The 13,306-nt window shown below is 33.8% G+C and overlaps 1 protein-coding gene across 1 annotated transcript in view; it reads left to right on the top strand.

Moving 5' to 3' along the window:
- LOC117206973 overlaps positions 1–13,306 on the top strand; it is a 31,470-nt gene that overhangs the window by 14,591 nt on the left and 3,573 nt on the right. The window contains exons 2-5 of the mRNA XM_033446728.1: positions 7,013–7,101; positions 9,213–9,386; positions 10,867–11,090; positions 12,391–12,555. Of these exons, the coding sequence (XP_033302619.1) occupies positions 7,059–7,101; positions 9,213–9,386; positions 10,867–11,090; positions 12,391–12,555 (606 nt within the window). The 5' untranslated portion in view covers positions 7,013–7,058. The remainder of the gene's footprint in view (positions 1–7,012; positions 7,102–9,212; positions 9,387–10,866; positions 11,091–12,390; positions 12,556–13,306) is intronic.

Genomic DNA, 13,306 nt, shown 5'->3' with positions numbered 1-13,306 from the left:
CGACCTGGTGACGAGGTTGTATGAATTTCGTTTCGCGTCATTATATAGACACGTCCGATCAGTTACTTACGAACGCAAATTATCGCGTGTGTTCTATCGAACTTATTGTTAGCTCGACCAGTTACGTTCGAAAGATTTACTTTCTGATTATCATATTCGTGTCTAATCCGTAAGTCGTATGAACGAAGCATCATTATGATAAACCGGTACCAAAAAAAAAAAAAAAAAAAAAAGACAAACTGAAACGTTTTGCGTGTAAGTCCGATATATGCAAAGTTTCCTATCGTTGATCTATAATTTTCTGTCAGAAAACATAAACTAGCTTTTGAATTAATCAGTTGGTGGAACCTAATGGCATTTGGTAGAATAAATTGCCACGGCTGTTCTTCCTTATTTATGGCAAGGCGTTCTTCAATTACAAAATTCCGGATAAATTGAACTGTAATGTTTTTATTCTCCATAATCGCCGTACCTATGTGCGTAATAGAATATCATACGATTAAATTGATCTCAAAAAAACCAATATACAGTAATGAAAGAATATTTGTAACCGTTAAACGTTGTTGTTTGACAAGCACTTCAAATTCTTTGGTATCTGAGCTATTAATCACGCGAACAAGGTTTCTCTAAAACGATAGAGAGGTTTTCGTCGTTAAATTGAAAGCAGTGATATTTAGGTAGTCAATGTATGCAATAGTATATATATATATATAGCAAATAATCAAATAGACCGTCGCTATGTTTTTCAACGGATGATCTAAGTTGGTCGGTGGATTCCGTGAAGAAAGGTAACTGCTGTTTCTAATTACTAATTACTCGTAACTCACTTGTACATTCCGGACAAATTAAAATATCATTGCTACGAATCGATCAAAATGCTGGAATTTAATATCGACAGGCTGCTTGCGAACGAGTAACGAAGAGTAAAAATGGCAAAGTGGCATCAAAAGTAGGGCAATGACAGATAATGGGTGAAGTTTGCGGATAGCGTTCGTCCAGGTATCTCGTTCAACTCATGCGGAAAGTTTCACGTGATCGAACGACATAAATCCAAGCTTTAAATCGCTCGAGGGAGATATGTGAATGCCTCCGAGATAGTCGGCTATCCGCTCACTTTTTCTTTGCGAAACGCACGGTGCAGCGAGTGTTGCGCCAAACGAGGAAATGCAACATGGACACGTGAACGATCGAGACCAGCTACGGACACCCTGATTTTCATCGAAATCCTGCGTCGAATCTCGTAGAATCTTATGAACTTCGATCAGCCTGCCTCGACACTTCTTGCGGCTTCACGGTGAAAGTGAAAGTTTTCTAAAGAATTTACAATCGATTTGAATAGGAATTCCGATCTGGGGTAACACATACAGGGTGTTTTGCAGGAACTTACGCGCTGTACCGTAACTATTAACCGATCGAGGAGCAAAGTTTGGATCAACGTGCGTTGGCAGATTCTACCGAATATCGCGTTACGATTATGAAAAAGAAATCCCAGGAATTTGCTCGATATCTTCCTCGTTATCGTTTCTTTTCCCATCTGAACGATACGATTGTACGAAATATGAAGAAACTGAAGTTGTGACGTGTCTTCTCTTCAAGTTATACAAATTGTTTCCGTGCCTCTGAGAGATGGAACTGTATTCTTGCAATTAGAACGTGGAAATAAGAAGAGCGATATTTGTACATAGAAAATGTATAAAGAAGTTGGAACGTATTTAACGCAAGCGTATATTTTACAGAGATTAGAAAAGTATTTAAACAACCGATGTCCCATTATATTAAACAAGTCTTAATATCGAGTGGGACCATCTTTAACGCTTATTATACGTTTAAGATATCTTCACGCTGTATGCTAATTTTTTGATATACAGGGTGGTTGGTAAATGGTGGTACAAGCGGAAAGGGGGTGATTCTACGCGAAAAAAGAAGTCGAAAATATAGAATAAAAAATTTTTTTTTCAATTTTTCCATCGAGACAACGATCTACGGTGAGATTCGTTATAACGTACCGCACGCGTACCGAGCGAAAATTCAAAGTCGATTTTCTCGAAAACAAAGCCTCGAACGAAAAATTGTTATTCTATATTTTCGACTTATTTTTTCGCGTAGAATCACGTTTATAACAAACGTCTTACAATTTTTATGTAAATTTTCAATGCAGTCTCATCGCAGTGTTAATAAAATTTTAAACGCATATAATATACATATGTACGAAAGTTTTGCATAGAAAGCGTCCAAGTACTTTTCCGAGACACATTATATACTGTCATTGATATCGCGGTTACATCGACACGTTGGCGTCATCATCGATAATTATTCTTACGTTGACAATGGTATTGTCTAACGATATTATTTCTCAATAAACTAGATGAGATTGCAATTTGTACGCGTATAGTTGTAGTTCTGTTCGAGGACGATCTCGAAGGACGTAGAAGGACCGTTACACACGGTTTAATGGAAGAAGTGTTTATTGGATATTTCAGACACGAGTAGCAACAGTCGACTAATGGTGTTCGTCTGAATTATTAAGTACCTAACACTCGAACACTCTGCCAAACATGGTATTTGTCATATGGAAACCGCAACAAGAATACGTTAAAGATGATAATCGAAAAATAAATTTGGCAAATAGACACTGATATATGAAGACCCATTTATTCGTAGAAGCAACAAGCAAAAGAACGATTTAACTAAATATTACTTCAATTTATTATTAATTCAATTCACGTTGTTCGTATGCTTAACTCGTATTTCGTAATACGCTTGATTACGTCAGAGAAATCCGTGACTTCGTACTTAACAGTTATCCACGTTACGATAATTTATAGAATCACAGCCAGATTGAAATTAATTTCGATTCAAAATATCGTAATGCCGATTTGCAATGTAAATTTAGGTTCTCGGTTTTCCTTAACTAACGAACCATATTTCATCTTTTTTACAAGTCAAAAAAAAAATTGATTTAAAATTCGTTTGCAGGTCTGTATTTTACTAATAACGGTGTTACGAAGTCTCCCGTCGCTCTGTCTGTAAGTTGTAAATTTTTGAAATATAGTACTTCGTGCCTCGAGTATGAACATCTACGAGCTTCCGAAAATTCGTAAGGTAATTTGAACGAGCAAAGAGACACGATACTCGTCGATTAGAAACATCCCGATAATTCCAAGCTTCTAAAATACAACGCACACGAATTATAAACAAAGTAAAATATTATCTCAAAGCTGGAACTAAGGAGTTCTGCGTTGTTTATAAGATTTCTTAAGATTTGAAGAATCCTGGAAGTTCCAAGCTTCTTCGGAATTCAAGATCTAGAATAAACACATAAACATTCGCAGTTTAATTACAAGACATTATAGAGGAAATACCGAAAAATATTAGAACATCTGGTACATCACGATAAATATGTGTGTATAAATCTCCTTTTAATTCACGATCCTTTACAATTTACGCGTGACCAAGAAAGGCCAACCAAGTTGGTTGCAAATTGTGATTTGCAAAAAAAAAAAAAAAAGAAAATACTGCGTCAGGGCGAATAACGAAATGTTCGTTGCTTCACGCTCTTTGCTTCAGCTGTATGAATGCACCCTAACGTTTCTTTGAACGTGTCCTGTTTGTATATGCGGTATCACAGTGGCGTAGAGATCCATTTGTGAGACCACTCCTTACCGCGTACGTATGGAATGACAACTTGAAACTCGGTAGTCCTTGAAGTACCGCGAATCAAAATTTGGTATTTAAAAAAAAGCCCTTCCACTGATAATCCAAGTTTTACGAATAAACAGGCGAGAAGCAAAGCGAAAAGCAAAGTGGAATTTTCGCTTGTTAGTCACCGTGCCAGCTTCTTCATTCGAAAAGACGATACGTCTCGTGTAGCTGGCGCGAACGAAATAATATGACAAACCGCTGAAACGCGCGAATTGTCGATAATTACTTTTCAGCTTTCCTATTATTGCAGCGTTTCGCGATAGTAACGCGCGAATCAAGGATCGCTCGCGCTTTTTACCGCAAGCGCGCGGATTATACGAACACCTTGCCGCAATATCTTGAAAGAATACAAGTGAAAGGAACAGGTTATGAACTCACGATACTTCTAACATTGGTTTCGTCGATTTAATATAAAATGCTCTTATCAAAATTCCCCATAAAACCACCATCGTACCCAATGACGAATGCTCCGACGAACACGAAGACGAAAAGAGAAGAAGAAAAAAGACGAAGGAGAAAAAACGATTAATTCGATTAATTCTTCTCTTTTCCATATGTTTACTCTCGTCTTATTTTTAGTATTAATTTGGAACTTTCGTTCGAAATCATTTTTATCCCGAAAACTTGAAGGAGAAATGTAAATGGAGATTTCTATAAGCAAACAATTTTTCTGTGCGAAGAAAAATTGATATCGTTTCTAGTGTTGCGAATCGATCTAGAATTATAAATTCCAGTCATGCCCGTTAAGCATCCAAGCTGGAACGGTATTGCCTTTTACTATTGTTTCACGCTAACTGATTACCAACACTGTTCTTATGCAATAATTTCGTTGCCTTCTCAACGGTCCGCGATTCTGTACATGTGCACGATGAGATAGCGCATCATTCAGGACGCCATTCATACGTCTCGTCTCGTCACGAGGATGCGTTGCATATTATAATGATGTACTATACATGTATATAAAGTAAAGAGTGGCTCTACATACTGACCTTAATTACGTACACTAAGTCTGCATACACCCCTTAAATACAAGATGTTAGCTTTCGACGTATTAGATCTCACCCGTTCTTCAGTTTCGCATCTTAACGTGTCCCTCGGTGTCAGTTTGACGCATGGTAAAAAGTCAACGAAACGGAGAGACGAGTGATCAATTTTGAAAATTATTTTGTTGAGATTTCGCATTCTTCACAGAGAATAGAAAAGAAATAAAAGTAAAAGTATTTCAGAAAAATCGTTCTGTAAATGGCCGAATAACTTTTTTTACTGGGAAAGTGTGTCAAATAGATACGAGTTACGGGTGAGAGTTGAGACACATATTGTTGAAACGCAACACAATTTACTTGCTATCGTATTTATCGAGAAATGAAAAAGACATAAAACATAGTGTTTCATATACACGAAATCATACAAATATTGAATATTATATCAATATTTTGCAGGTTCTTTATTCTCTTATGCAAGCATAAATAAAAACATCCTGCTATCTCCTTGACGTTGAACAAATTTAAGATTTTGCAGTTTCTGATGAAACTCTGTCTCAGGATTCTCAATATTTTAATTTTGCTAATTCCGCTTAAAAGTATCTTAATAATAATTACATCGATACATAAATATAAATAATTTGGTGATAAAGCGTCCGTTCTTAATTCCTTTAATGAGGTAGAAAATTCGATAGACGCAGTAGACTTTCGTAACCGACTGTATATAAATGTATTAGCCGCAAAAATGACTTCTTTCTATTTTACAACTTCCATTTCACACAAAAATCGGAAAGAATTCATTTCTTCAGCTGATATATGGCAACTTATATAAAGATTAGACGTAAAGTAAACGTGTGTATGGCTTTTTGCAAGGACTCGACACACGTGTTGTTTAGAAAGTAACTCGATATATCTGCTGATCTTAATTACGTGTATGTATAAGAATTTCAAGTTTTAACATTTTGTTTAAACTGTTGCAAAGACTTAATTTTACGATACGACGTAGGCTTATCTGAAGATAACGTGGATACAAAAACTATTTGCATACGATCGTATATCTTAACAAATTTAAATAAACGAGACAATTTTTTGGAGGACCGCTTTTGCATTTTATTTTTGTTATTCTCGGGGCTAATTATTCATGTTGCCGTGATTAAGAATTCAGCATACAGATTTTGGCAAAAAATTGAATAGAAATGAGTGTAATTAACTGTGTGAAATGTTATATAAATTACATACAAAGTACAAAACAAAGGTTCAAAAAATTATATAATATGATGTATTACTTCCTTATACAAGTATCTGATTGAAGTAGCCGTTATTTAGATATTAAACGTCGCACATAATGATACTAATTATGTAAAAACACTGTCACTGTCGTGAAAACGAATTTGCAAGAATTTCTCTAAAATTCGTATAATATTAGTTATACTTAAATTTATTTCTAATAAGGCAGTTTTTATAACGTCAAAGATCACACAATTTATTTCATTTCGCTAATGAAATAAAGAAAGATACATCCTCTTGCAAAAACGAACGTTCTCTAAGATCCTTTCAAGTTTACAACGATATATACAACAATAAAAGAAGAACGTATAAGTAAAAGATATTTATTATCCTTATTTGCAAATGTGTGCCAATGTTAATTACAGATGGAAGACATAGAAGTTTCAACACGTTGAATATTCCTGAGGTAGTTATAATTCAATAAATATCTTCTGCTTCTTATTTTTACTATCACTATTTCTGCGACTGATGTAACTGACGTGTCTTTTTTTTTTCCTGTTCGATTATTTACAATCCCATCCACGGAATAATAATATTCCTTCCATGAGCCTTTCGTGACATATTACGTATAAAGTATTTGTTTAGGACAATTATTGCACAAAATCCATTATGCTAATGACGAGGGCTGTGAAGCGTACAGCGTTTGAAAAGTACGCCCAGCAGAACCATTTATTTATGCATTCACCATGATTACCTTCTTGGAATCTTCCATTACCACATTTGTATTATGTAAAAGTATCGGTATTGTGCGGCGAGATTAATTTTTTTGTTTGTCCTCTGAAAAATCGTTTTCAACTGCGGTTAATTTTAAACGCAAAGACTATTGCGTAATTTAGAATTCAAGCTGAATTTGTACGGCGAATAATCGACGAGGTCGTATATTGAAGAAAGGGCTGTTGTTAAATAAGCCTTAAGCGACAGATTTATTTAATTTATATTTATTCGTGTTTGTTTAATACACAGTTATTTAAATAAATATATACTTGACTTAAGTTTATATTTAGTAGGTACATGCATATTTTATATTTACATTTCTGTTTCAGATTAAAAATTCATGCTCTGGCGTAGAATGAAATCAGACTGACTACGATGCTGTCGAAATATTTGATTATTGCCATATCTTTAGTATGCGGTGAGTATTCGTCCATCTGTATTTTAATATCGTATTTAATCTTAATAAGATATCGATCGCGAATACATGCAAATTTTGTCGCCAATAGAGCTAATAATATTTATAAATTAAAAAGTATCTTTTCAGGAAATATCGTTTAAGAAAGACGATAAAATAGGACGGGTCGATATCAGAATATCAATTTCTCTTGAAATCCTTTGAACATTGCCGTCTCTTGAGCGCAAGATATTTTTAAACCCATTTTCATGTCTCTTTAATCTTAGTACGCTACGTGTTGATCAAAAGGTTTCAGCTCGGATACCTAAGGCGTCTCTTTATTATCAAATGGCTACTCGTTCCCACACTTGCCACGTACTAGCTATATATACAAATATACGTGTATACACGTACTCTTCTGTAATGTAAAGGACTTCGATTTGTAAGCAACGTCGTGCTCATTTCGTTACAGCATCGACGAGCTCGAGACTTTGGACACGCCACTCGAGTGCAAAATTAACCATGATTCAAATGTAAATTTCGCGACGAAACGGATTTTCTACGAAACAAAAAGGAACCTACGAGGAACAACTTGCGCAATTTGAAATTTTAAAAAATCGTTCGCCACTTCTGCTTTCGTTTTTATTCCATAACGTGAATGAAATGATATAGAAATGTATCGTTTGCAGAAGCTGTATAGGCATTATCTTGGAACGTCATTCTAGACAGCAATTTAGAAAGTAATCTTTTTTGTAAGAGATTGTCTTAAGTGGAAATTCTAGTATCTTTTGTGTAAAAAATAAAGAAGTATTGACACGGATAACGAGATATAAACAACATGATGGAAGGATTTGTCTTCTCTTGAAAAACAAACAATTCCAACAATATTCCTCCATTATCGTGCAATTTTTTTCAAGTTTATTTATTCATTTTTCGAAAATTATGTAATTATAATTGTAATTTGTTTGCTGATGTATAATGCGTACCTAATGCGCGGCAACATAATCTGTTCAGGGAGGTTTCAAGTGTTCCAAAAAGATTTCTACGTTCTTACTTGCAAATAAAATAAAGTTATGGTTACTTTTATAAGCGGGGGTTATTATTAACGCTTTTTTCTAAATTGTTACTATTATTTTCATAGGTAAGGGAATTCTATGAAACTCTATGTAAGGAGGAAACAAAGTAGATACAAGTATCGATGTTTCGTTATCGTTTCATTGCATCACAAAGGAATTACGTAATAGAAAAACGTAAAAAATATAAAGTTATTTTTCATTCGTCATAGATAGATTAGAGAAATTACACGCGTTTCGACTTCCTTAAGTTTCTAGATACAATTTCGTGAGCTAAAGCAATTATTACCTCATTTTATGGTAACTTGTCAATTTATTCCGTTCCTATCACACTTTATCTATGTAATAAATCGTGCAATAATACAAGTGCCTAATAGAAAGTAAATTATTGTAAGTTACACTATTGTAAATAAAGTTATACTATATTCTATTTCTGGAAAAGTTTATTACAAGTATAGGTACGTCGTATCGGGATAAAATGTGTACACAATTTTGTACGATTACGATCTACTAAATTTGAAATACGCACAAAGATGTTAAACAAATACAAACTGAAAAATTAGATCTCAATTGGTGCAAACGAACGCTGTAAACGTAAAGCTGTACGCTGTAAATGTAAAGTGGAAAATTCAAAATCGACGAAGGTAGTCGCGTAATTCGATCGATGTTCGAATAAATCATTTGAATAAAATAAAATAAATAATTTGAATCGATGAAACGCGAACACGTATAACGAAGTACGCGCGTTACTCAGTTTCCAACAAAAACTTAATTTCAAAATCCTATAAATTATTTCATAAATTCAATACCATACATAACTGACGCATTTCAATTTTAGATTCATATTAAAAAAGAAAACTACAAAATTTCTTTGCATTATGTATTTACAAAACGAACATTCCTTTATGGAATTTCAAGCTAAAGTCACGCATTACCGCGTTACGTACCTCGCAACGTAACACATTACATAAAGACATTACACTTAACGACAATTCCTCGAACAATCGATCGTTTATGAAACGAAGATAAGCAATATTAAAAAGTATTTGATTTCACTTTTAGTTACAGAATGCGCGACCCAAGTTTACAAGAGTCAGTCAGTCGAGACCGCTGTAGTGATCAAACCGGCGGTTGTAAACGATGACTTTATTACACAAACCGTCTATGGATTCTTGGATTTCACTACCACGATCGGAAACACGGTGATGGTGTTCAGCCCACAAAGCGCGCCAGCAGGTATAATTTCGTACTTTTCTACTTAAAAAATCATGATGGATCCTTACGCCCAAGAAGCGTCATTTAAATTAATCGATTCCAGCATCCCCATCGTTTTTAACGGAATCTCGTTATTCCAGAGAAAATACGTACTGTCCCACGTAATAAATTGTAATTTTTTTTTTTATATTAACCTCGAGTGACCTCGTTCCCGTACGTGTCCATCAAGGCACTTTGATTCGCAATTAGCGATAACACCTGCGAAACACGCGATAAATGACAATTTTTGCCGAAGACGAAGCGGCTAAAATCTTATATCTTGTAATCTTCTTCTTCCATATAAGTATGCCTTTAACGCATCAAGGGCCAACGCTTTGACGCAACATTCCATTAACAATTTTTTCCCCGTTCCTTTACGTTACTGAATTCTATTTCTCAACATAATGATTATGAAAGGGAACGCCACGGATTTGCTTAATATTTTCTTTCTTTTAATATTCCTTAATATTTCTTCTCTCACCTAGATCTCATAAGTGAAGAGATCATCGCGTGAAGAAAGCGGTTCCACTTTCCAAAAATTTGAGTAAGCCGACAAGAATCGATGAAAATTGAATCGCCTCTTAAAACTATACTGCTATAAATTTATAATTAACCGATGTTCGTAGTAATAGACCGCTTCTCTCGTGACTCTTTCAGTAAATTCAATTTAAATATTGCAGCTTCCTCTTATTGCTATAACGCTCTCCAGTTGTACGAATTTTGAAGGAATTGAGATCGTGTAACGTTACGATCATCCTTTTATTTCAAATCTCTAGAGCTTCTGACGCCAATTTACTTTTTATATCTCCATATACAAAAATATGTAAATTGTTCTGCCTCTGAACAACGTTGCGTTGAAGCGACACTATGGATTAAATCATTGCTTAGTCCTTGGTAAACATTGCCAAAACTACACTTGAGCGAAGAGATCCGAAGAATCGGCGAATTCGTTGAATTATACCAAGGTCTTAAGTTGCGGATGTTCTTGACACATAGTTTGGGCTACACATTGCCTCTTGTCAGGTGTTTTAAGAGAACGCTTCCCGTTTGTCATCTTATTGTTCCTTTACAACCATGAGCGCAAGCACATCTATTGTTTGACGTTTTTATTATTGTATTGTATTAATTTCAATGTATTCGAATTTTCGCTTCGTATTTTAGCACAGAAATATAGGATAAGAATGAAGATCGAGTCAACATCGATACTAATGTAACGTATGCGAAGATTTTTCGTAAAGATTGAATATATAATTTTTATTCTATTTCGGAGGATGTGAAGAAACAGAAGAGAATTGAAAGATCGCGTAATAAAAATTCTGGAAAATTTTGCGAATCGAAAACTGGGAACTTAAAGTGTTCGAAACATTTGTCAGTGTTAAATAAATGTTCGCGATTTTTTGTTCGATATAAGAGTTCGATGATATTTTGATGATTCTAATTACTCGTCGAAACCAACTTGCAGACGGGGGAAAAGAAAAGAAAAGCAGCGTTTCCATTATTCAAACGAAACCGAGCGAGACGAAGGAAAAAGCGCCTCCTGCTATTCAACCAAGCAAGACGTTTAAGACAAATTCCGTGGAAGAAACGAAAAAGCAAGTTAAAGGCACGAAGGTTGTTGTAAATTCAGTGATCGAGCAGAATGTCATTAATTCTGAAGATAGTGGATTACGAACTGTAAAAAATCAGGTGAGATAAATTAGCAATATTTTTCGTGAATATAAAGAAAAAGAATTATATAACTATCGAGGCATGAAATATTCGCCGGTATAATCGCACGATTTATTGATCATACGTTGATTAACATTTTTGACTCATCGTTTAATTTTAAAATCTCGTATTATATTGCGAGAAATAGAAATATGGTATAATTAAAATACGTATAAAATAAGCAGTAAGTTACTTTCCTTTCTACCAAGCAAACTTTTCCGGTTTAAGCCGTTTATTCATACTTATCTGTGTCTAAGTACGTACATGCACTGGTGTAAAAGATTTCTACTTTCAAACGATCGCCTAAACTTAAAGTAAATGATTTAACCCGCTATTGCATATATCGTCTAATATCTCCAATCGATTTCGTATTTTAACGTTTTTTGAATTTACAGCAAAGCGTTCTATCTTGAATACTAATGAAATAAATAATTACGAATTGTGATAGTATTCATACGAACGTCTTGCCAATGAAATAATAATAATGATTCAGAGTGGAGGTAATGTTTGTATTATAAATTTAGATTTATTGAACGTTAAAAGTTAAACTTTTCTCATATACAACTTTCTTCCAATACGTTGTGTTGGAAATTCCCAATTAAATTTAATTTTTTCCACATTGAATTAAAATATAAATATCAAATGACTCTTGTGAAACATGGGAGTATATCGAGGTCTTTTTACGTAACGTATCTTATCGCTTCGAATTATATTAAACGAAATGATACGTAGATTTTTATATTGTTTGACGATTTAAAAAATAAATGACATTTATTTTATATAGTTGTGGAAATATGATGCAAATCGCACTTCATGTAGAAGAACTTTGGGACGAAGGTGAAACACGTCCAGACCAAAATCTTGTGAGTTAGTTCATTCTTTTATTAAACGTTTAAAGTAGTATTTATATATTTTCAAAAATTCACAAGCTAGTTTAAATACTTTTGCAATAAGTGCTTATTTCATGTGTATATATTCAACCAAACAAAACATAATTTATATGCTTTGAGATGATTACCAAAAGAAAAGGAGAAATTATATGCTGTGCTGAATTTAAGGACATTAATCGTCGTTATACTTGTTACACGAAAAGACCTCTCTCTGAACTCCAAGGATAATAATGAAAAATTAATAACCAATAACATTATACTGAGCCCATTACCATGAAAATAATGTGTATCATTTCATATACTCTACTTACTAGTAATAAATAAAATTTATGAATGTTCAATATAATTTACATACATTTCCTGCTTATTACATGCAATATACGTTACAGGAACCGAAGACTCAAACACAGGTAATGACAAAGAGTCCTGTGATATCTTCGCAAGTGCAGGTAAAATCAAAGGACGAAGCACCAGTCGTTAAGAATAATCTTGCGGAACCTGAATACGACTTCCTATCGAAGCAACCTGCAGAAGTAGTTGACGAGACGTACAAGGTAAACAAATTGGACGACTCTTTTTAATAAAATATTGATTCTCAAAATTTGTTAGAATCGCAAACAATATTCTAATAGGCGTGTTAATTAAATGTCTAAGTTTTAAGTTAATATTGCTTTATATGCTATATTCATAATATTAATATAATTCTTCGTAAATCGATTTTCTGATAATCATTTTACTATCTTGTGAACTCGTAGCTACTTTATTGAACGATAGTGAATAATTCTGCGTTACATGTACAATTAATTACAGGAAAGCCTTCCGTTCCAAGTCATTGATCAATAACGCAATTTTTCACCTATCAAGCCTTCCTCATTGCATATTATTGACATTGACACAAATAGTTGCAGTATCGTACGTAAATATGAGATAAGGTGACTGAACCAGTAGATCTAGTTCTCGCTGTTGCAAATTAATAGATTCTGAAATATTTACCTGATTTATTATAGATTCTGAAGAATAAAGTGTTACTGAAAACGATCGAAAGTCTATTAAGTGTCATAATTTGTACTCGTAAATTATATTTCTTACAAGAATGTTATAATATTGCATCTTTTACAGAAATGTGTATTTTACAAAGAACGAAAATGCAATATAGATTACGTTTATTGAGATTAATATTATAATTATATAGAAATATGATTACAGTATTGTAATAAATAGATTTTAAGCGTACAATCCTTGAAATACAAAGCGTTGATAATTTTCTTTGATCGAAGTAAAAGTAGCTATTTACTATATAATGAT

Source organism: Bombus bifarius, unplaced genomic scaffold, assembly GCF_011952205.1.
Source record: "Bombus bifarius isolate JDL3187 unplaced genomic scaffold, Bbif_JDL3187 scf7180000008014, whole genome shotgun sequence".
Lineage (NCBI taxonomy): Eukaryota > Metazoa > Arthropoda > Insecta > Hymenoptera > Apidae > Bombus > Bombus bifarius.
This window is presented reverse-complemented; position numbering and strand designations above follow the sequence as displayed.